This window comes from Enhydra lutris, unplaced genomic scaffold (assembly GCF_002288905.1).
Source record: "Enhydra lutris kenyoni isolate GAN:26980312 unplaced genomic scaffold, ASM228890v2 scaffoldscaffold3, whole genome shotgun sequence".
In the NCBI taxonomy this organism is placed as follows: Eukaryota; Metazoa; Chordata; class Mammalia; order Carnivora; family Mustelidae; genus Enhydra; species Enhydra lutris.
The window spans coordinates 84,127,675-84,151,820 of NW_019154087.1; the positions used below are offsets into that span (position 1 = coordinate 84,127,675).

General features: G+C 49.7%; 1 protein-coding gene across 1 annotated transcript; it reads left to right on the plus strand.

The window, feature by feature from the left end:
* Positions 1 to 5,740: 5,740 nt before the first annotated feature.
* On the plus strand, positions 5,741 to 9,508 carry LOC111153272 (NK2 homeobox 6). The gene is made up of 2 exons (XM_022512191.1): positions 5,741 to 6,023; positions 8,883 to 9,508. The coding sequence occupies exons 1-2, from the start codon at positions 5,741 to 5,743 to the stop codon at positions 9,506 to 9,508; spliced, it is 909 nt and encodes a 302-aa protein (XP_022367899.1).
* Positions 9,509 to 24,146: the final 14,638 nt, after the last annotated feature.

The following is a 24,146-nucleotide window of genomic DNA, read 5'->3' on the forward strand; positions in this document are numbered from 1 at the left end:
AAATAGAGACTATTAAGTTAAAAGAAAAAATGAGAAACCGTCATTTTTTTTTTTAAATGAGAAAATTTAGGGGTTCCTGGGTGGCTCAGTGGGTTAAGCCTCTGCATTCAGCTCGGGTCACGGTCTCAGGGTCCTGGGATCAAGGCCAGCCTCGGGCTTTCTGCTCAGCAGGGAGCCTGCTTCCCGTCCCCCTGCCTGCCTCTCTGCCTACTTGTGATCTCTCTGTGTCAAATAAATAAATAAAATATTTTTAAAAATAATAATAAAAATGAGAAAATTCAACAAGTTGTTTTGAAAGGATTTGCCTTAAGACCTCAGTTATGCAATCTGCTGGGGGGGGTGGGGGAAGGTTATGCAGATCTGTGCCAACAGTCAGGAATAGTGTGAGATTTTCAGTGTCATGGGAATATGGTAGACATGGAACAGCTTATTTTGAGCAAAGGAAAGACAGGTAGAAAGGGCACAGACACTGATGTTACAACAAAGACATCCTGTGTAGGGGCGCCTGGGTGGCTCAGTGGGTTAAAGCCTCTGCCTTCGGCTCGGGTCATGATCCCAGAGTCCTGGGATCGAGCCCCACATCGGGCTCTCTGCTCAGCGGGGAGCCTGCTTCCTCCTCTCTCTCTCTGCCTGCCTCTCTGCCTACTTGTGATCTCTGTCAAATAAATAAATAAAAATCTTAAAAAAAAAAAGACATCCTGTGTATAAAGCAACAGCCACCCACGGGGAGCAATTAGAAGCATAATATCAAAACAAAAATCCTGTTAAGTGCCACTACCTCATAGCAACAAGGAGGACTACCCGTGTTATGCCACCATGTCAGGTAAAGAAGGGAAATTTTTTTTAAAAACGAAATACATGTATCTGATCATCTATGGGGGGAAACAAGCACAAAAAGAATATAGTGATGAGACTGTGAGTGTGTAGGAACCGGGGAAGGATGGGGAGTGGTCATGAGAATAAGACTAGAAAGGGTAAAGGTGCGGTGGTCACATCCTGGAATACACATTTTTGCATAACTTTGGCTTTTAGAATTATGTGAATGTTTCACATATTAAAAAAATAAAAAATATTATAATATTTTAAAATGCATCCCAGCGAAAGAGACAGCGGCAAAGCAGAAATCGCAACTGTGGGCGACTCAGTTTCCCCAGCCCTGGGTGGGCCTGATACCTCTGGACCAGTCCCCAGAGTATGCTAGAGACTATCCCCTACAAACAGGGCAGATTTCTTTATCCAACAAATGTTTATTGAAGACCTATTAAGTACACAGTTACTAGCCTAAGGCCTGGAAGGACCCTGCGGAGCAGACCCAGACCAGAGCCCCAGTCTAGTCTAGTCTAGTCTAGTCTGGTGGGGATCCAGCTACCCGTGAAAAACCTCAGCTGATTTCCTGCAGGCCTTCAAGGCCCCCAGCCCCTGACTTCACTTGGAGTTGCCTGTTGTGTATAGGATTTTAAAAGAGGGAATCCCTTCATTTTAGGAAGGTCTGAAAGAAACTGGCAGCGGAGGGCGGGGCAGGGGGACTCTTTAACTGCAGATGGAAAGAGGTTCAATATATATCATACACAAATTTTCTATGATTGTGCTCAGGGTCACACTGCATGGAAATAATTTAAAAGTCTGGCTCCTGTGCAAGACTGGGATGAGAGAAAAGGGCTGAGGCTTCTCATTTCCTTAGTATGTTCACAGCTTGGACTGAGCTGGCCCAGGGTAAGTGCTTCACACATGTTTATGGACCTAGTTTGGTTTGCTAGCATTTTATTTATTGTGCCACCTAAGTGTACTAAGGCAGATCCACTCACACCCCTGGCATGGCTGGCTCCACCTCATCTTATTTTATTTAAGATTTTACTTATTTATTTGACAGAAAGAGAAAGAGTACAAGCAGAGAGAGTAGCAGTGGGAGGGGGAAAGCAGGCTTTCTGCTGAGCGGGGAGCCCAACTTGGGGCTCCACCCCAGGACCCCCACCCCATCATGACCAAGCCAAATGCAGACCCTCAATGGAGTGAGCCACCCAGGTTCCCCTCCATCTCATTTCAAGAATAGAGATGAGGTGAGGCTTAGCCGGTTAAGCATCAGACACTTGATTTTAGCTAAGGTCTTAACCTCAGGATCTTGAGTTCAAGCCCCTACTCCCGCTCCCTGCGAGGCATGGAGCCTACTTAACAAACAAAAAAAAAAAAAAAAAGAATAGAGATGAACCACTTCTCTGCCCTTGAGCTAGGAACGGGGAACACACACACACACACACACACCACCCCCAGTGCACTGTCAGGGCTGTGCCGGGCCCTGCCTAAGAGGCTGGGAACTCCTCACAGTTTCCGCTCTTGACTCAGGTCCTAGCTACTCTTTGCCCCTCCCGGATGCCCCCGCTTTGGCCTGTGGCCAGATCGCTCGCGTTCCCCTTTCGCCGCGGGGCAGTGGTTATTGGGGCTGCAAAGGACGGAGCACGTAAGATGAACGTTACAAGTTCCACTCTCCCGAGGGGGCGCTCCCAGTGCGCTGTAGCGGTAGAGGAGGACGAAGGGGTGAAGACGAGGCCCGGGCTGTTTACCGCAGCGTCCCGGTCCCGGTCCCGGGGCCGGGGACGTGGGGTGTCCTGGAGGTGACTTGGGGAGAGCGAGACCCGGGCGAGCCGAGAGCAAGAAAAGAGGAGAGCAGTACGTTTGCTCCAGCCGGGCTGCGCGGCGGGCACAGGCGAGACAGAAGGATAGCCTCTCTCCCCACCGCTGTTGGGCAAAAGCCGTCCGCACACCTCCGTCCGGTTTGCTTTGGGTATGAGGGAGCCTGAGCCCAAGCCGCCCTTTTCCTAAGGCAGACTCTGCACGAACTGCCAGGGGTCAGAAAGACTGTTTGTGCCCCAGATCTCTAACAAACCAGGAGAGGAGAACAAAGCTGGAACCCGAGAGCAGGATTTGAACTCAGGGCTTTGATGCCAAGACCCTTTCAAGGTGTCTTTTTCTTCCCCCCCTCCAGCGTCCTAGAGCGTGATAGTCCACCGGGAGAATTCCACCCCGGAATAAGTGCTGGCCGGCGGTCTACGCTTGATGTCTTTATCCCAGGTCGCCCCCGGCCCTAGCTTGCGAGGACACCACTGAGCAAAGCTGCTGGAGCCGAGGGGGCGGTGAAATGTTGTGAACATGAAAATGTTCTAAACTCGCCCACTTTCGGGTGTCTGGGAAGTCCTAGTAAATCTCTGCAGAGAGGAGGATACGATCATACTATTTTTCTAGGAAGTCGTGGGATATGTTTTATGAGCATTAAAACATTTGATTCATTAATATTTGTTCTAGGTATTTATCCTGAGGAGATAATCCAAAGCGTTGACAAAGTTGAAGGCACGACGTCCTTCTCTGAAGTTTTATTGAGTGACAGAAAAACAATAGGTACAATCTAAAACTATAAGCACAGTCTATTATGAATCGTCCGTAACATGGACTATTATATTATAATTTTAAAACACATTTGTAAAAAACTCTTTAATGAAGTCCTGGACACACTTATGATGTAAATTTAAAATATACAAATTCGCATAAAGCCTATGCAAAGATATAGAAAGAAGGAAGTAGGTCACCTCTGGATGACTCTTGTTTTCTTTTCAACTTTTCTTATATTCCCCCCCAAAGGGTGAATAATAACTTTTGTAATCAGAAAAAAAAATTAAAGAAACGTATGTGTTATCACAAGATTTCGAGGTCTCTGGGGAGTAAAGCCTTATATCATTCAGACAAAAAGTTGAGGGGTGTACTGTTTCCGCAAAACCAGATTCCTGGTGCGCCCTGTTGTTGGAGAGCTGGGCCACCTCAGAGCTGCTTAACCTCTCTGATGGTGACTCCTCACTGAAGAAGACAAGAAGGAAGAAAGGAAGAAGGGGAGGAAGGAGAAACTGGGAACACTTGGGGTATAGCTTTGATGTAAAGACTAAATGAAATGATGTATAAGAAATCATTAGTTCGTTGTGCTGCAATTTTGTGAGAAATTTTGTGCCCATAGCCTAGGGAGATGAGTTAGACTTATCTGGATTTTCAGGTAGTAATAAAGCCCAGACCGTTCTTGTAATATTGAATTCTCTCAAGAAGATCTATTTAAGAAATAGTTGATCTGAAATCCCAAAGAACTCTAGTGAGATCTCATTTTGATTAAAAGATATTTTTAAACTCCTTAGAGTCTGTGCTAAGTTGCCGACCTCAAATCATGTTTTCTTAATTGAACCAAGGTAGCATGAGCAAGAGCAGTGGATGGCCATTGATGGTCTCATAACATTATCTCCATTCTCACAATCATCCTATGATGGGCTTATTCTTATCTCCATTTTAAAATTAAACCTAAGTTGACAGAGGTAAACTTTGGCGGAATCCCACGGTTGATGTGTTCCAGAGCAAGGGCTAGACATTTTGACTCCACCCCCACGTTCATAGCCACTGTACACAGTTTCTCCCTCTCTCTCTCTCTTTTTAAAGATTTTATTTATTTATTTGACGGAGAGATAGAGAGCCAGAGCACAAGCAGGGGAGCGGGGAGATGGCAAAGGGAGAGGGAGAAGCAGGCTCCCTGCTGAGCAGGGAGCCCCAAGCCAGCTGGACCCTAGGACCTGAGATCATGTTTGGAGCCAAAGGCTGATGCTTAGCTCACTGACCCACCAAGGCGCCCCCCCCCCACTCTCTCTTCACTGGGTGCCACCCTTGTGAGAGGAGGTTTTCTGAAGATCTAATGCTTGTCAAAACTTCCCACCCCTTGGGGGTGGGGGAAAGGGGACACCAGGACACATGCATGTTCGCATGTTCGCTGAAAACAACTTTAGGGAGAATAAAGAGGAGGAAGAGAAGGAACTGGGGGACAAGAAGGGCAAGGTGAGCCCCTGTCTGGCACCTTCCAGAGGGCTGGGGTTATTACCTTTCCGCATCCACCTGTGGAGCTGGCAAAGAGGCGCCCCCAACCCAGTATAGCTTCCTAGCCCTTTCTTCACCCCCCAAGCTGAGAAGCTCTTCCTATGAAATGGCTGATCTGGGATCCCCAGACCCAGATTCTGCTCTAAGTGAGACGTTTTCCGCTTAATATAGGCATCGACGGGTGAAGACTAGCTTGCCCACCGCCCAGCCTCGGCTGCCTGGATCCGGCTCCCCACCGCGGGGGGGCCCCCACCCTGCGCCCACTAAGACTCCAGCGTGTTCCTTCAATCCCACGGGTGCCCAGCTGTCTCCACCTCAGTTTTCCTCGGTGGAAGATTGGAAAGTTGAGTTAACGCCGGCCCGATGGGTAGGCTTCGGTTGTAGAGCAAGGGTTCCACCCCGCAAGCCCTTATGTCCTCTAGGAGAGCCCCTTTGGGCAGGGGATTGACCTCGGCGGCTCGGGCCTGAACCGTGTTCACCTAGAGACGGGCAGCGCGCAGCACTCTCTCCCGTTTCCCCTGCTTTTGAGAGCCGGCAACACAAACCAAACCTTTCCGAGGGTGGCTGGGGGTTGGAGTGGAATTAGTAGCGCGCGGCAAGAAAGCTCCTGGGGGAGGAAGGTGCGGGTTTGCACGTGGTTTCTGCCCGGACCAATGAGAGCGATCTTGTCACTTGGCCTCGGTCACCCCGTCGGCAGGGATGGCCCAGAGAAAGGCGCAGTGCTGGATACTGGGCGTCTGCCCCAGACCTCGGGTCTGCGGCGCCTGCAGCGCCAAGACGGGGAGCTCCGGGCGCTGGGCTCCTGGGGGACCGGGGCCACCCCACCCCCGCCTCCTCCGCCTTTGGAATGCTGCTGAACCCTGTCGCCTCCACCCCCTTCTCGGTCAATGACATCCTGAGGCTGGAGCGAGAGCAGATTGATTCCGAGTCCTTGCAACTCCGGGGGACACGGAGGATCCCTGAAAGCTTTCAGTGTCTGCGATTGGTTCCAGAACCGCGAAAGGCAGAGGTTCCCAGCACCTGCAGGGCCGGCGGCGGCGACAGCGGCAGAAGGCAGGACGAGTCGGGGTCTCCTGGTGGTCCCTGTGAGACAGTCACGGACATGGACGCAGAACGGGTCGGGGAGCCAGGTGAGTACGTGTGCTCAGGTCTTGGCTCCTACAAGGAGATCATGGCTATTGAGGGCATCATCACTACCAGCTGACGCGTGCAGGTTACACGCATCTCCGGGTCTTTCCTGCTCCAAAGGCCTAGCCCCATTTTCTCTTATTAGAGGATTCCAAATGGCAGATCTCTCAGCCCCCCTTCCCATCTCCTCCAGACACCCAGTGTGCTTCCCGCGTCCCTAAGAAAATAAGTCCCGCATCTTAGGCGTTCATAATTTCCACAGCCTGTTCTCTGATTCCTAAAAACGCATCACGCCCTCTCGCAGCCAGCCACACTTCCCAGAGTTCCAGCTCCTCTTTCCTACAGAGAAGCCCTCTACAGTATCTTAGCTGTGCTCCACCACCACCAGACTTTCCTGCCAACGTCCGCGTCTCTCTACCCTAAAGCGTGTGCCAGAAGTGTAGCCATCACAGCAACCTACTGCCAGGGAGTGGAAACTTGGCTGGCTCTGGGGTCAATCGCAGCCCTTTCTTGGGGCTTGCTAAGTGGCCTGGCCAGCGCAGTCAATCCTCCGCCCGGACTCCCGGTCCGGACAATGAGTGGCGACCGGATCAGTTAATATCTGAGTCCCTAGGCCTGGACGGCCAATCCTCCGCGTCTGGGAGCATAGAAGGGGAGCTCCGGTTTCGCTGCTCTGGGAGAGGACTCCGGGGAGTCTGGGCGCCCGCTCTCCGAAAACACAACCCTGGCGGCGCGTACAGCGAGCTCCCGGCCCCTTCGTCCATCCGCAGGAAGGGAAGGAGCCGTCAGTGAGTTGTGTTGCCTTGTGTCCTGCGACCCAGGAAACTTCCGCAGAAGAGTCTCGACCTTCGGAGGGATGAAAAAGCCACTCTACCTCTGGACAAACCTTTGCACCTCCGTCTACAGTTTCCTGGTGCCGGTCGGGGAGCCCCAGGGAGGCCTCGCAGATCGGCCTTCCCCTGCCAGGCTGTGCTGCTGCCCATCCATTTAAGGCGCAACGAGTAAGTAAAGGGTTAGATTGCGGTTGTTCCTCGACGAGTAGCCTCGTTATTTATCTACTGCAGGAGGCTGGAGAACACTGGACTTGGCTGTGTTCGCAGAGAAGTCTGGGGGTGTTCTGCGTGGACTAATGCCTTCGGAGATGCTCAGCCAGCTCCGCATTCACTCTGACCTTGCTGAGAAAGGGTCACAGTCCTTGGCCCACAGCTGTCACCTAGCAGCTGAAGGCTCACACAGCGCCTTCCTCCTTTGGCGAACTTTGAGCAACATCTCTTAAGCGGCTGCCCTGGACACCCAGAAGGGACCCACGCCCAGCTCCAGGAACCAAGCCCAGGGCCACCCGCAATGATCGAACCTTCCTGGTAAGCAATGCACCCATCTGTTCCCAGCCAAACCAACTTGCTTTCAAGGACACAGGGCGAGAGGGGCTCCAGACAGTGACCAGGAGGGCGCCCCGCAGCCGCATGGCCTGCCTGGTCAGCGACTCTCAAATGGGGTCCTGCTAGTTCCAGAGAGTTGCTGAAGGTCAGCTGCAACTTTTTCATTTGCTAAGAATAAAACCCCAGTGCATATTTTTCTTCTTTGAGAGAAGAGATGGCCTCAGTTTCTCTGAGCACTGGCTTGTCTGAAGAAAGTTTTCATTTCCTCAAACTTCAAATACCAAAGAGCCCCATCACCTGCTCATAGGAAATTGTGCCACTGGGGTTGGGGATTTGAAGTCAGTTTCCAACCCGCACCTTCTCTAATTAGGTGCGTCGCCTGACCATGAACTTACAGCCACTCCAAGTTCCTGGTTTCTCCTGGCGTGCCTTCCCATGAAAACTCAGCGTTTCCTCTCTACCCACCCTTGGGTTAAAACACAGTTTAGCCAAGACAGAAGAGAGGTGGGAAGAAGGCAAGGAAAGGCTGTATTTCAGTGGGCTTCAGACAGCCATCTCGGGGTGACCGGGTAGGACACCACCCCAGGGAAGAGGAAGTCAGAGCGAAACCAATGCCACCTGCTTACCAAAGACAACCCAAAGGAGAAAGAGGCCGCTTTTTAAGAAGTCAAATGTGGATCTAAACTTTGTATATGCCTCCAAGGGACACTCAGTTTCCGAGCCAAGAATTAAGAGTCAGGAAAATATTTGGTTCACCTTTATTTTGCTAATTTACAGAGCATCACATCTAAGAAAGATGGGACAGGTCCCTGGTGCCGGTGCACTTGACAACCAAAAAGACAAGGGTGTGTGCAAAGGTGGGATGAAGGTGGAAGATACTCAGGACACCCGCCCCTGAGCTTGGATGAGAATACCCGGTGATGCGTGCAGGACCACCACAGATAACCAGGCAGACAGGAACCCACGGGCAAGCGCGTCGCCAAGTTTTAGCGCTTTCGCTTTCTCTCTATCTCGATCTCTCCCCCTTTCTACACCCCTTCTTTCCACCAAGGGCAGTCCAAAGTCAATTTCCATGTAATAGTCCCCCACATTTGCACTCGGTCCTTGCGGCAAAAACTCTCCCAAACTCAACCACACTTTAGAATCGAATCACAGCGAATCACCCACACCCAACCTATACACATACATTCTAAGAAGAAAATGGAGTTGTCTTAGATCAGCTACCTTTTAGGAAACGGCCGCACACCGGAGACCCTAGAATGTCACAATTTACGTATGTGCCTGCAGGGACAATCGTGACAGGGCTTGGGGGAAAGGAACCTACAGACCTCCTGGGACGGTGGGGAGGGGCCAGCAGAGAGGACCGAAGGGGACGCGACGTGAAGGCTACCAGGGGAGAGGGGAGCCCCTGAAAAACAACGCAACATTTGCTCAGGTAAGCCTGAGGCTGGACGCTGACGCTGTTCCTTCCTGTGCTTTTAGAGCCGGGCCTTAGCGCAGCCCCGCCCCTCCACGGCGGGACCAGGGGGCCGGAGCGCTGCGTTGGCGACGTTGGCATCGGCACGCGCGGGGACAGCACCGAGCAGCCCAAGGCGCGGCAGCGGCGGAAGCCGCGCGTGCTTTTTTCGCAGGCGCAGGTGCTGGCGCTGGAGCGGCGCTTCAAGCAGCAGCGGTACCTGTCAGCGCCCGAGCGCGAGCACCTGGCCGGCGCGCTGCAGCTCACGCCTACGCAGGTCAAGATCTGGTTCCAGAACCGGCGCTACAAGTGCAAGAGACAGCGCCAGGACAAGTCCCTAGAACTGGCGGGCCACCCGCTAGCGCCGCGCCGGGTGGCGGTGCCCGTGCTTGTGCGGGATGGCAAGCCCTGCCTGGGCCCCGGCGCGCCGGCCTTTTCCGGCCCCTACAGCGCGGCCGCGGCGCCCTATTCCTGTTACGGCGGCTACGCGGGCGCTCCTTTCGGCGCCGGCTACGGTGGTGGCTACGCTGGTGCGCCCCCGGGTCCCGTGCCGCCCGCACCTCTGGCCCGCGCAGGCTTCGCTGTGGGTGGCCCCAGCGCCAGCCCGCAGAGTCCTCTGCCCGCCGCGCTGCAGGGTGTCAGGGCCTGGTGAGGCGCCTGGGCCCCGTCCGCCCACCGTGTCCTGGGGCTCCGTCCCAGCCTCTCCGCATACCGGCTTCGGTCTGGATGAGCGGCGGCGGAGGGAATAGGCGACCCGATGGTACTTCTCCCTTAGCAATCCCTGAACTTCGAATTGCCCCCAACAGGCCATCCCGCTGAGGCACTGGGGACATTCCTCTCTCCAGGGACCTAAAGTGCACGGGGCAGCAGTGGGAGGAAGGAAAGTCTATAGGGTAGTTGGCAGTTTCGGGTGTCGGAGCAATAGCCGAGGCTGGTGACTGTCGGGCCTCAAACCCAGGGTTTGCTAATAAACTCTTTAATTTGTGTGCAGCAGCCCGGGGGCCTGGCCCGGAGGAGGGGGGCTGTGAGTGGGGGTGGGGTGCCCTAGAGGCTCACGATCCTCCATTAGAGTCTAGAGGTTGGGGAATGAATGTAAAAAGTAGCGGAGTGAAGTGTGGGAACTCGCGTGAAGAGCGGGAGTGGGGGGTGGGGAGAGGATCCAGGAGGTCTGGGAGAGAGACTATTGTGTGAGCCGAGCCCTCCTGGGAGAGTAAACCGCCCCTCCCTCTTCCTCTTCCCCTTTCCCCCCCTTCTCCCCTTTCCTCTCCCCTTCCCGCCTTCCCCATTTTCTCCTCCTCCCTACCCCCCGGGGGCCCCAGGCTGCTCTCCGAGGAGTCCTCCTTCATTCTCCCAGGACGCGGTAGCTCTCTGGGAAGGTATCCTGTACATTCTGGTTCTCCCCTTCACGATCACTGCATTTTATCCCGTGTACACACCTCAGCACCTTGAGTAAATATCCTACATATATTTGTGTGTGTCCATGTGTGTAGGCCACTATAATATCTCCACCTCTACTTACCTCCTACATGACCGCGAATTAAAATAAAAATGAAGCCCAGAAGTTCTGACTCCTCGGGACATATCGGAGTCCCTGGGGAAACGAAATGGCTGGAGCCCTGGAGATCCGTTAGCTGATTTCTTCTCCCACAGCCCCCTCTCCCTCTGCAGGGTTTCTTTCAGAACATAATCCTTGTCTTAATTGCGCATCAGGAAAGAAGGCTTCCCTATGTCCATATGTCAAACACCAGGGGTAGGACGCCTGAATTTTAAGGGAAATTATGACTTCCCTCCCCAAATATGTTTGAAGTTATGCACATTGAAGACTGAAAACAAGCTCATTTTATTAAGGGAAACAAGGGATCAAATACATTTGTCTTTGGCAGGCACTAGTAGGGAAACCAGGCTCTTTTTTTCTCCTGGACAATATTTTTAGATGATGAAAACTCTGGTTCTTTACCCCTCCACCACTAACTCACCAAAAGATAAATTCTATTTAATAAATTTGAATATTTAATCAAAATGTACTCGTCCCGCATTTGCTCATTTCTGAATATGTCCTGGTTGTTTTCACCGATGTGGGAAAACAGACTCCTTGGTTCTTTGTAAACTACACCTGACTATGGAAAGCTTTCATCTCTTAAATTTTATGTGCTTAAGCTAAAAACAAGAGTACCATTCTTCTTCTTTACTACCATTTCCTTACATTTCCTCTCCTTTTCATTCTCATCCTTTTCTCTATTTTTGCTGTTAATAAAAATACGGTTAGAAATACCCCTACACTGTCTTGCAATTATAGTTAGTGCTGTGCTCCTGAGGTTAAAAAGGACAGTATGTAGACTTCCCGCGGAGCAGGGAGCCTGATGCAGGGCTCGATCCAGGACCCTGGGATCATGACCTGAGCCGAAGGCGACTGAGCCACCCAGGCACTCCAGTATGTAGACTTTAAATCTGGAACTGTCAATAAATATTCCTTAGTCAATTAAGATAAGGTTTAAAAAAAAATAGGGGTTATAGGTAAAATCTCCATCATGAGGAAAAGACCATCCCTCTTTCGCTTTGAGATGGCATTCCTTTTTTTTTTTTTTTTTTAAAGATTTTTTTTTTTTGCGAGACAGTGAGCAAGTGAGAGAGAGAGTACAAGCTGGAAGAGGGGCAGCGAGAGGGAGAAGCAGGCTCCCCGCTGAGCAGGGAGCCAGATGCGGGACTCACAATTCCAAGACCCTGGGATCATGGCCTGAGCCGAGGGCAAAGCCTTAAGGACTGAGCCACCCAGGCGCCCTGGTGTGTGTGTGGGGGGGCGAGGTATTCTTACAAGAGGAAAGTGTCTGTGAACACCAGGCTTACATTTATGACAGGTGACTCTTTGTTCAGTGCTTCTACTAAGTAACCATGTGCCTAGCTCTGTTGTTAAGTGAGTTGTGTTACATTTTTCCAAGATCAGATTTTTTAAAAAAGATTTTATTTATTGATTTATTTGACAGACAGAGACAGGGAGAGAGGGAATACAAGCAAGGAGAGTGGGAAAGGGAGAAGCAGGCTCCCCACCAAGCAGGGAGCCCGATGTGGGGCTCGATCCCAGGACCCCAGGATCATGACCCAAGGCAAAGGCAGAGGCTTAACTGACTGAGCCACCCACGCGCCCCAGATTCTTTTTTTTTTTTAAGATTTTATTTTTATTTATTTGACAGAGAGACACAGCGAGAGAGGGAACACAAGCTGGAGGAGTGGGGGAGGGAAAAGCAGGCTCCCCACTGAGCAAGGAGCCCAATGTGGGGCTCGATTCAAGGACCCTGGGACTAAGACCTGAGCCCAAGGCAGACGCTTAACAACTGACCCACCCAGACGCCCCCCAAGATCAGATTCTAAAGTACTACATGGTAATTTTAAAAAATCCTTTGTTGCTGTTCTTTGGGTAAGGTCCTTATCCCCGAAGTGTAGCTCATCACCCACAGATCTGGCGAAGTCCCGGGTACAGAGTAGAAAACTAATAAATGTTAGTTTCTTTACCCGTGTGCCCCTTTTAACATAGGAAAGTAACCCAAGAAGCAGTTGGCAGACATGTGATGTTCTGAGTAGGCCTTACTCCCCTCGCACTTTGTACAGCATGGAAAAACACAGGAGGAAGAGCCAGGGCTTGGTTTTAGGCTGTGAGTGAAGGGGAAGGGGACTTGGCTCAATCGTCAGGTCAGTAACTCAGTCATCGCCAAACATTTCTGGAAGGGCTACAAAAGGAAGTAAGATTTGCTGCTGCTCTGAAAAACCGTATTATCTAACTGGATACCGGAGACTAACATGAGAAATGTATCTAAAAATACACGGTGGTAGTTGCTGCGTGTCAAGTAGGACAGAAAATATGCCCCTCTAGAAAGATGGAGAAGGGGCGGGGAAGGAACTGGGTGCCCGCAGGAGGTGATTAGGCCTGGTGATTAGTGTGGGAATGACACTGTTTCCTGGGAGAGGTTCCGGAAAGGTCGAAGACTTAGGAACGGAGAAAAGTGAAGTGGGCACATGCCAAAGCCATGTTTCTATTTTACAGGAGTCTCAAATACAATTCAATGCTAGCTTCTGGGAATTTGTAAACTGCATCCAGTTGCTGAAGGCATGTGGGCGGCGGCCGGGGGGGGGGGGTTCCTCTCATTTAGGTCAAAATCCTTCAGAGGTTCTGTTGATTTGTGACATTTTCTATTCTGTTCTCCAGATATTTGTAGCATCCACACTTGCTGGTCTCAATGAATAAACAAACAAACAAAAAACCCCAAAAAACTAAACTAACAAAACCTTGTGCATATGCATGGCTTTCTCTTCAGAGGAGAGCCTGGACGTTTGAGATTCTCCGGGCACCAACAATTTCTTTCCAAAAGGAGAGGGGAGGGGAGGGAAATGCTCTCCTCCCATCTCTCCACTTTCTGCCTGTCAAGATCACTTTAAAACGATCTGTCTCTCAGCTCATCATGCCCACCCCACCCCCCAAGTTGCCCATCTTCCATCGTGTAATCTCTCCTGCGCACTGAAAGCTGCCCCTTTGTGTGTACGTCTTAGGGTCCCGGGCTTATCCCAGGCCGGGCTTTCACCGGGGAGGCGCTCAGTAAGCAATCAGCTCTTATCTGCATCATTCAGGCCCGTCACTCCAGTCACCTCTTAATGTTCACAAATTTCCCAAATGGGAAGTAATTGACCTCTAAACAAAACAAAAAAGCTCTCAGAGAGATAGCAGAGGTCCCTTTCCTGACTGTCCCAGGGCTAGGGGTCTCACCTAGCCCAGGTGGATAAGTCAATAAAATTGCAGACTTCCTGGCTCCCTGTCCTTCCTGTTCCCCCCTCCCCAGCCCCTTCCAGCCCTTCATCCTGATACCATCTGTAAATCAGATGGAGCCAGAGTGCAGCTCTGCATTTCAGAGTGGCCAGAGTTCTCTGGTATTTGTTTTTTCGCAGTGTTATCGCTACAATGATGTGCCTTTGGAAGGACATATTGGAATCTTTTAAAATTCCGTTTGGAAAAGTGTCTACAACTGCCGAGTTTGTATCAGCTCTTCATTATATCAACCTACTAACTCACTTTTTTTTTTTTTTTCTTTTTCCCCAAACAAGGGAACTTCCAGGCTTAAAAAGCCATCCCACAGAGAAGACTCTTGAGAGAAACAGAAGGCAGTGCAGGAACACCGAGTTAAAAGTTGTTGGACCTCATTCTAGTCCTGCTTCGAAGGGTGACACATTCTGTGACCTAGACCAAGCCTGTAACTCTTCTGGGCTTTGGTCTCCTTACTTATAAAGTTGAGGCAGTGGATCTCCGAGGCTACTGTTTTAATTTTGGGTGGATTCCTGTGGATTTCAGAGACATTGACATTTTTTAAATTGTAGGATAGATCATATCCAGAAGACTACATGAAACATACACGTACAATTTAAGGAAAGATTGTAAAGTGAACACAGATGGAACCCCCCTCTCTAGGCAAGAAACAGGGGGTGCCAGTTCCCCAGCAGCCCTTCTCCGCAGGCCCCTTCCAGAACGCAGACCCCTCTCCTCCCTCTTTCCCTAAAGGTGGTACCAGCTATTCCTACTTTTGTGATGCTAATTTACAAGCTTCTTTTTGTGGATTTACCCACAGGGACTCATCCCTCAACGATAGGATTTCATTTTGCCCGACTTTGAATGTCGCATAAATAGAATCAGACCGAGTGTATTCTTTTCTGACTTGTATTTAACTTGATGCTTGGGAGATTTATCTATGCTGTTGTGTAGAGCTTTAGTTTGCTCGTTTTCCTCTCCTCCTTCTTTCTCCTCCTCCTTCTAGTATTTTGAATGTAATTTTATTATTATTTTTTTAAGTAACCTCTATACCCAATGTGGGGCTCGAACTCCTGACTCCTAGATGCAGAGTCCCAGGCTCCTAGATGCAGAGTCCCAAGCCAGCCAGTCATCTGAGCTTTCATTGCTACATCGTATTCCATTGAACACATATACCTTGGTGCATGTATTTACTAAAAAAATAAATGCTTTCCAGCTGGGGATTGTAATGAATGCTGCTGATCGCACCTTTCCCACAGGTACGGCTGGTTTCCCTAGCTGGAGCTTGTCCTGATCTCTCTGGACTGACTTGCAGGGCAAGGATCTATCCGCTGACAGATTGCTATGTATGTTTCATAAGTCTACCAGCCTCGCACGGATACACCCCCTTTAATTTTTGTATAATTCCATTGCCTACTCATTTGGGGCAAAGCACATTCCTGTTCCCATTCCACAGAAAGGCTCCAAAGGCCAGAAACTTAGACGGGACCCCAGACCTCCTGCCCTCTGCTCCTGGGTGATTCCTACTGAATATTCATCAGGAGTTCAGGTCCTTACACAGATCAAGTGACTGTTGAGGGACACTGTTTTCTTTATTCCCTAAGAGGAAAATGCGGAGGAGGGATGGAAGCCCTTTGGAAAGCTTCCTGAGGGGATAAAGCAAAATGCCAGAGAGAGTGGGAAGTGGACATGAGAGATACAACCTCTCAGTCACTTGTGGGCAAACAGATATTTTAAAGACTCTGGCTGTGACAGCCCCTTGGCCCTTTCCCACCCCACCCCCCCCGCCGACATCTCCCACCTACACTTTGAATCCCCAGAGACGCAGATTCACACTTCCAGGCAGCCAGCGCTGGAGAGTGAAAATAATTCAGTCCTGAGCTATTATTCCTTAGGTCCACTTCCCTCGCTAAGGGGAGAGCTTTCTGGAAAGTCACTCTGCCTTCCTCTCTGACTCTCTGCTAAGACTCCAGCAAGTCTCCCCAGCCTTGGCCCAAGAGAAGGATGTGTTCTCAGTGACACAGTCCAGATTCCACTATAAGAAAAGCAGATATACCCAGCAGCCTCGGCTGCAAATCTCAGAGAGTTTGCTGGTCCCTCTGGGACTTTCCTTATGAGCTGGTCCCAGCCGGACCTGCCTGCTTCCTGTCCACGCCTCAGTGATCCCCGCTTCCTCCTGTCACCAGCCCAGCTTAATCGCTTGAAACCCTAGGGCCCAGGAAACTGGAATCTGAAGTTAAGACTTCAGTGGGCCAGAGGTGAACGTTTCCTTTGATGGCTCCTGTCTTCAGTCCTGCCCTGGCCCCCTGCTGTCTCCCCTGGGCATTACCTGTGGCTCAGGCCCTCAGGTACCTGTTCCTAGGGCATCGAGGTCTTCCCCATCCTGATGCAGGTACTCTCTGAGTCTCTTGTCCCTTCCTAACAAAGAGCTTCATGTCTGTGACAGACCCCAGTCTGTTTCCAACACACACTGTTGCTGTCATGGAGGAGGGGGCCCAACGCCATTGGTGATGGACCAAATGAGTGAATGGTTGCTGTCTGCCTTCCTTGCACGACCCCACAAAGTCTGCAATAAAGACCCAGATTCTGACCTGGCTTCTTGGTAGTCAGAACCCTCTAGATGAAAATTCTCCAATGTGTGGGTAGGGATCTGGTTCCTGGCAGGGGTCATCTTGAGCCATGATAACAGGGACTCTCAGAATTTCTGTCAGCCAGAGGTTATGGCTGTTGTAGAAAAAAAAAAAAAATTTTTTTTTTATTCTTCTAGCCATTCTCTTGTAGGTCAACTTACTTTTACCTGGCAAGTATTAAGTATCATTGATAATTAGGTTGAACATTGTGAGGGGGAATATAAGGCCCATATCATTAAAAGAATATATTTAGGACAGCTGGGTGGCTCAGTCAGTTAGGCAGCTTCTTTTGACTCGGGTCATGATCCCAGGGTCCTCCTTTGGAGTCCTGCCTCAGGCTCCCTGTTTAGCGGGGTGTCTGTTTCTCTCCCTCTAACCCTTCCCCCTGCTCATGATCGCTCTCTCTCTCTCTCTCTCTCACTCTCTCTCTCAAATAAATAATAAAACTGAAGGAAGGAAGGAGGGTGGGAAGGAAGGACAGAAGGAAGGAAGGAAGGGAAAGGAAAGGAAGAAAGAAGGAAAATATTTACAGGATCAGAAACACATAGGATTCAGAAGACAGAGTCCTTGCTTCAAGAGGGACATCAAACTCTGGGCCAGACAAGCACCTATAAAACCAAATATGCTGGGGCACCTGGGTGGCTCAGTGGGTTAAGTCTCTGCCTTTGGCTCAGGTCCTGATCTCAGCGTCCTGGGATTGAGCCCCGCAGCAGGGAGCCTGCTTCCCTCTCTCCCTACCTACCTCTCTGCCTACTTGTAATCTTTCCCTCTGTGTCAAATAAATAAATAAAATCAAATAAATAAATAAAATAAATAAATAAAATAAAATAAATGAAAACAAATACACTACAGGAGAAACCTAGAGTGGGTGCATTATACACATAAATTATTCATTGAATTATTGGACATTTACACTTAAAATTCCTACCCAAAGGATGCTGATAGTGGGGAGACATGTGGCAGAGACTTCTAGCTATCATCCAATATCCATTTACCTCTCTTTTCTTTATTCTTGCAGATAAAGATTCTATTTCCCAGACTCCTTTGCAGCTAGGAATGGCCAAGTAAGTAAGTTGTGGCTAAAGGGATATAAGAAGTGATGTGTGCCATTTCCAGGACACAGCCTCGCAGGGAAGGGACCTTCTCTTCTCTTCCCTTCTCTTTCTGCCTGTGGCTTATGCAGATGGAATGGTGGGCACAACAGCATGTATCTTAGATTATGACACAGCAACAAGATGGAGGAAGCGTAGGGCCCCAGCATCTTATTGGCTCTGCTCTGCTTACACACCGGCTATTATAGAAAAGAAAATTCAGCACTGGTCTTGTTTAAACCATTTTGTTGGCTTGTTATTTGGCTGCTGTTATCTGTAACAACTCAGTGGGCATCCCGTGTAGCAGAGGACATAGGACATGAGAAAGCTAGCTGACACAGGTACAAGAGATGTCTAGGAGAGAAATAAATCAAGCTAAAGTCATCGAAGAAAACTTGAGGAAAGAGAAGGATCATCAAACAGTCCTTTGCAAGATAAGCCCCCTGAAAGGGTGAACAAATTTGGATGGGGTGGGTGTGGGGTTGGGAGGGGGCGGGGCGCGGGTAGGCTGAGGAATGTAGAAAGGAATATACAACACAGAGTGTGTGGGAACCAAGGGCCCTGTGAGGTGATGTGAAAGGCTCTCCTCTGGGTTGCCCATGGTCACGGTGTTCAACTCACCTGCCCTCCCCAGCTGCTGGCATCGACTTATCATGGCTTAGCGGCCATTTCTGTGCAGGGAACTACCAAATCTCACTTATACCACTCCAGCTCTACCCTTATCCAGAATTCCAGATCCAGGTTGCCTGTCCCTTCCTGGGCATCTCTAGCTGAGCATTTCCCTTCAGCTCAGGTCATGATCCCAGGATCCTGGGATCGAGCCCCACATCAGGCTCCCTGCTCAGTGGGGAGCCTGCTTTTCCCTCTGCCTGCCACTCCCCCAGCTTGTGCTCTCTCTATCAAATAAATAAATGAAATCTTAAAAAAAAAATACTGTGCATTCCTTGATGAAAAATTCACTTTAGAAACACAGTCTACACTCTATAACCTGACACATGAAAGCCTCCAGAATTTAACTTTTACCTACATTTCCAGCCCCACTTCCTGCTGGGTTCTTCCACACACCTTCTGTTCCACTCAGCCAACCAGTCTGGCATTCCTAGGTATACTAGGCTGGGCTCCCCTTTTGGTCTCTGAGGTCTAGTTCAAAAGCCAACTCCTAGAGGAAGTCAGGGTCCCTGATCAGGATTTCCTAGCTCTCACAGCTCATGGTGTATCCTGTTGGGTAACACTCAATTTGCAGCTGGTTGTTTCTTTAATTGTTCTCTGATGAGAGCATAAGTCTCTTGATTGAAGAAATAAATTTTACCCAGTTTATTTTTTTTTTTTACAAATTTTTACTGAAGCATAACACAGAGAGAAAAGTGCATGAACGCCATATGTACACCTTAATGAAGTTTCACAGAGTGAATTTCCCATGTAATCAGCGCCCAGATCATCAAACAGAACATTAACATTCCCCATCTCTTGACCGAAGCTCTATTGTATCCCCTTGGTGTCACTGATCCCAAAGGAAATTACTAATTTTACTTTTAACTTCATGGATTAATTTTGCCAGTTCCTGAACTTAATCTAAATGGAATCATACAGTGTATATTCTCTTGCCTGCTTTTTTTTTTTTTAAGATTTTATTTATTTATTTGACAGACAGAGATCACAAGTAGGCAGAGAAGCAGGCAGAGAGAGAGGAGGAAGCAGGCTCCCCACTGAGCAAAGAGCCCGATGCGGGGCTCGATCCCAGGACCCTGGGATCATGACCTGAGCTGAAGGCAGAGGCTTTAACCCACTGAGCCACCCAGGCGCCCCTTGCCTGCTTTTCTTCACTCAAAAGTATGCTTGTGAGATGCGTTCGTGTTGCTGTGGGTAGTGGCAGTTTGCACATTCATATTGTTGTTCGGTTTTCTGTGGTCTGGTTATATGGCATGGATTTCTTTAGTCTATTTTTCACGGACATTTGGGCTTTTTCCAGTTTGGAACTACAGTTGACCCTTGAACAATGTGGGGGTTAGAGGCACTGACCCCTCTGCATAGTCAAAAATTTGCGTGTAACTTTTAAAAAATGGCTTATTTATTTATTTTAGAGAGGGAGAGATGGGGGGCAGAGCAGAGAGAGAATCCTAAGCAGGCTCCATGCCCAGTGTAGAGCCGGATATATGGCCTGATCCCACAACCCCAGGATCATGACTTGAGCAGAAACCAATAGTTTCTAACTTTTGACTCTCCCCAAAAGTGAACTACTAGTCAGAAGCCTTACCATTAACACAAATAGTCGGTTAACACGTGTTTTGTATGTTACATGTATTATACACTCTATTCTTATAATAAAGTAAGCTAAAGAAAAGAAAATGTTATAAACAAAATCCTAAGGCAGGGTGGGGGGAGGGGAGAAGTAGGCGAAGGGGATTAAGAACACACTTATCTTGGTGAGCGCCGAGTAACGTAGAGAACTGTTGAATCACTGTCATCCATCTGAAACTAGCATAATGCTATGTGTTAACTATACTGGATTTAAAATAAGAATTTAAAAGCAGAGAATCATAAGGCAGCAAAAGCACACCTGCATTACTGTACTTTAAAGAATCCATGTAGGGGCGCCTGGGTGGCTCAGTGGGTTAAGCCGCTGCCTTCGGCTCAGGTCATGATCTCAGAGTCCTGGGATCGAGCCCCGCATCGGGCTCTCTGCTGCCTAGGGGAGCCTGCTTCCTCCTCTCTCTCTGCCTGCCTCTCTGCCTGCTTGTGATCTCTCTGTCAAATAAATAAATAAAATCTTAAAAAAAAAAAAAAAAAAAGAATCCATGTATTAGTGGGCCCGCCGCCCATTCAAACCCATGTTGTTCAAGAGTCAGCTGTTTCATAATTAGAGCTGCTTGTCTTGTACATGTCATGTACATGTCTTTTGGTGAATATGCAGCACATTTCTGTTGGGTATGTTCCAGATGAGGGAATTCTAGATCAGGAAGTGTGGATGTGGGCACATTTAGTAGAGTGTGCTATTTATCCAAAGTAGCTATGTTAATTTACATTTCCACTAGGAGTGTTTGAACCTTCTGGTTCCTCCATCTCCTCAACATCTCTTGTCAGTTTTCCTCTTACTCTACTTTTTTCCTCTTGTCCTCTACTTCCTTGTCCAGAACATGGCTGTAGAAGCCGGGAAGCTGTGTTCTATGAATATTTATGTGGTGGTATGCTTGTGTGGAGCCACTGGGGAAGTGGAAAGCAAGTCGAAGAGGTGCGTGGTCAGTGGGCAGAAAAGCATAAAGATCGCCTATTAAGCCCACACTAAGTGCTCACCCTAAATGCTTGGCAAGCTTTATATCATTGAGCCACCATAATTGCTCCCTGAATTCTGGCTTCCCAGGAGTCCTGTAAGCTCACAAATTAATAAACCTCCAAATTAGACTCAAAGTGATTTAAAAAACTTATCCAAAACACCACCACTAAAGAGAGCGGTAGAACTTGAAGACCTCCGAAGGTCATTTAATTTCTCTTTTATGTTGTTGCCATTTCAGCTGCATTTCTGGCCCCTGTGCCTCACTGTGACTGACCTACCTAAACAGACTGAGCGTCTAGGACATGCTCTCTGACCCATCATGGTGTCTCTCTGAGCCTGATACTTCCATCCCACCTCACCCAGCGTCCCCAGAGGGAAGAGCACCTTCAGATGTTGGAGATGTACGAGATCACAGAGATTCCTTCCCATGGGGTCCTGCTTTCCACCAAGGGACCTTTGCATTTTGGAATCAGTCCTGTAAACACATTACATAGAAGCATTACATACAACCCAAGAACATCTGGAGCTAAGGGCCCGGGTGGAGAAATCCACCGCCTTTGTTTGCAGCACTCAAACTGTCCACCAGGGGACACCATTGCCTCCAGTTTCCCCATCATGGGGGAAAAAGCGAATTCCCCAAATTCCTTGGGCCTCCACCCAAAGCCTTTGCTTTTGGCTCTAAGCAGTGTTTCAGATTTATTTTTCAGGTTCAGCCCTTTGCCTTCCTGTTTGGATATTGACAATTGGGAGTGGACAGGAGACCGAATCAGGATATTGAGGGCTCCAGAGACACCGGCTGTTGGCCATGGTTTCAGTGTGACAAATACGAACGCTAGTGATGCTGGTGGTTGTGAGACGTGTGGAGTGGTTTCCACGCACATGTCCTTCAGATGAGCCTACCACCCTGCCTTCCTTTCCTCCTCCCCAGGCTCTCACTCGGATCACCCAGAGGGAAAGTGTCTGATCGGTTCCTTCAAAGTGAGCTGTTCTGATTCCCAAGCAGAGGTTCTTAACTCTTCCTGAGTTGAGAACTGCTTCCAGAAGGCACGCAATTGGTCTACTAGATGCTGGCTTCGCTCTGCCACCGACCCACTCAGCAGTGGAGGGCAAGGTGCCTTTATCTCTCCCGGCTTCAACCTCATCTAGTGGAGTTCTGTGACTTTCTGGTGTATAAGTGATAGGAACTTGAGTATGAACAACAACAACAACAACAAAACACCAGATCAAGGCAGTTTCTTGGCCCATGTTGCCAAATGGCAGGAAGGCTTAAGGTGAAGCTGGCCAAACCCAGGCCCTCGAGCTCATCCACCACCCACCCCCCAACCCCCCGACCCCTGCCCTCCACCTCTCATCTCTGCTTCTGTTGGAAGCATGTTGGTCGGACTTGGGCTTTCTGAAACCGTGGGTTTCGTGAAACAACTTGGGTTGTCTTCTTGGGCTGGCTGAAACCGTGTCTGGCCACCCAGCCACCGGCACCTGAGAATGAGAGAGCACAAGCAGGGGGAATGGCAGAGGGAGAAGAAGCAGGCTTCCTACTGAGCAGGGAGCCTGATGCGGAGTTCGATCCCAGGACCCTGGGATCATGACCTGAGCTGAAGGCAGACACTTAACGAACTGAGCCAACCAGTTGCCCCACGAACATCTTCTTCTTGAGGGTCATCCTACCCCAGGCAATTCCCTTGCTGGTAAGCCTCAAGGGCAGATGTCAACCATTCCTCATGACAGTAGGGTCTGCAGGAGAGGGTAGACTGGCGGTGCAATGTGTTTGCCCCTCTCTTCCTAGGCCTCAGCCTGCAGCATGAGGAGGGTGCCTTTGTGGGTCCCTAAACACACTCCAGAAATCTAAAGAAAGTGACCTAGACGGATCCCTCTGCAAGGTGGGTATCGCTTTGCCTCATTTCCTTCTGTCCTTCAGGGTCACATTATCATGTCTGAGGCAGCAAAGGCAAAGCAGGGGCAATAGGGACACCCCCACAGCAGCCAGCTTCCCACTAACGCCACCTTGGTGTTGTGTGACCTCTGCTGGAGAAGAAGACTCACTTCTCCTCAGCTTCCTTCCAGACTATGGATCTCGTAACCTGTCACCCTCTCACGGGATCCTACCCACCACAGCCCTTTAAAGCAGTGGCTCTTACCCCTGGGGCAAAGAAATGGGGCAAAGCAACTCTTGGCACTTTTCTGCTTTCCCACCTAATAGGGAAATAGCGGCCTGACCTGGAAATAGACTTATCTGGGCAGCAGCTCCACAGTGGGCCAGGCTGTGGTGCACCTGTAGTCTTGTCCCCCAGGCTGCAGGCAGTGGGAACCGAGCAGTGACATGGAGGGGTCCTAAGACCCTTTAGAAAAAGGACATGACTCCACCCAGGAAGATAAAAACCGTCAGAAGTTCAAGTGCATAAAGACCAGTAAGTAACTCCCGGCCTGGGCAAGTGCACACACCCGCTGTCCCTGGGGCAGTGGCAAACATCCTGATACCAACTACACCTCTGGGCCTGCAGTGGTCCTCTGCTGGCGGCTGTGGCCTCTGTTTGACCTGACCACCCCTCTGTGTCCAAGTGGCGGGGAAGCACACACACCAGCACTAGCTTCGGTCCATACCGCCTGCCCAAAGCTGCTCTGGGGCTGCCGGCTTCTCTTCCCCTTGGCAGCCCCTCCGAGCCCCAAAGGCTAAGTAAGCAACAGACCCCCCACCCCACCCCAACTGAGTCAGGATGACTGCACATCCAGAGGCTGTATATTCAGTACTCGTGCAATGATGCTATCCGGGTAGAAATTGACTTGACACAGATTCCTTCTTGCTCCTTAACACTCTTGGCTTCAAGGTCAGATAGTGGAACTATTGACAGAGTTTTTCTTTTCCGGGCTGAGCTGGTAGAAGACCTAGCCTGCTGTCTCCTTTCTCTGTCCTGAAGGGAAATGTGACACGACCCACTAGAGCGTCAGGGATGTTGCCTGGTGCTCTCCTCGGTCTGGACGCTGACCCGACTGCTTCATGTACACGTTTGATCTGCAGGATATTTCTGATGATACCCAGCTGGTAACCACTCCTTTTTGCCAGAAGAAGTAACTTAGGCCAGGAGAGGCTAAGAACCTGCACCTCACAGGGGCGGAACTAGGATTTATACTGGGATTCTTGGAGCCCGGATCCCACCCTGCATCCTCCTACCTGCTGTTCCTTTGCAGTTATCTCCTGCGTGGACCCCCTTCTCTTGCTTCCCTCTCGCTGGGTCAGCCCTGGAACTGGCTTCCTGACTCCCTTCTTGCACCTGTCACTGTTTCCATGAGCACTTTTAAAAAAAATTTTTTTTATTTAAATTCCTGTTAGTTAACATACAGTGTAGTATTAGTTTCAGACATACAATACAGTGATTCAGCATTTCCACATGCCACCCAGCGCTCATCACAGCAAGGGCACTCCTTAATCCCCATTATCTATCTCACCCATCCCCCACCCACCTCCACTCTGATAACCATCAGTTCATTCTCTAGAGTTAGTGTATTTCTTGGTTGCC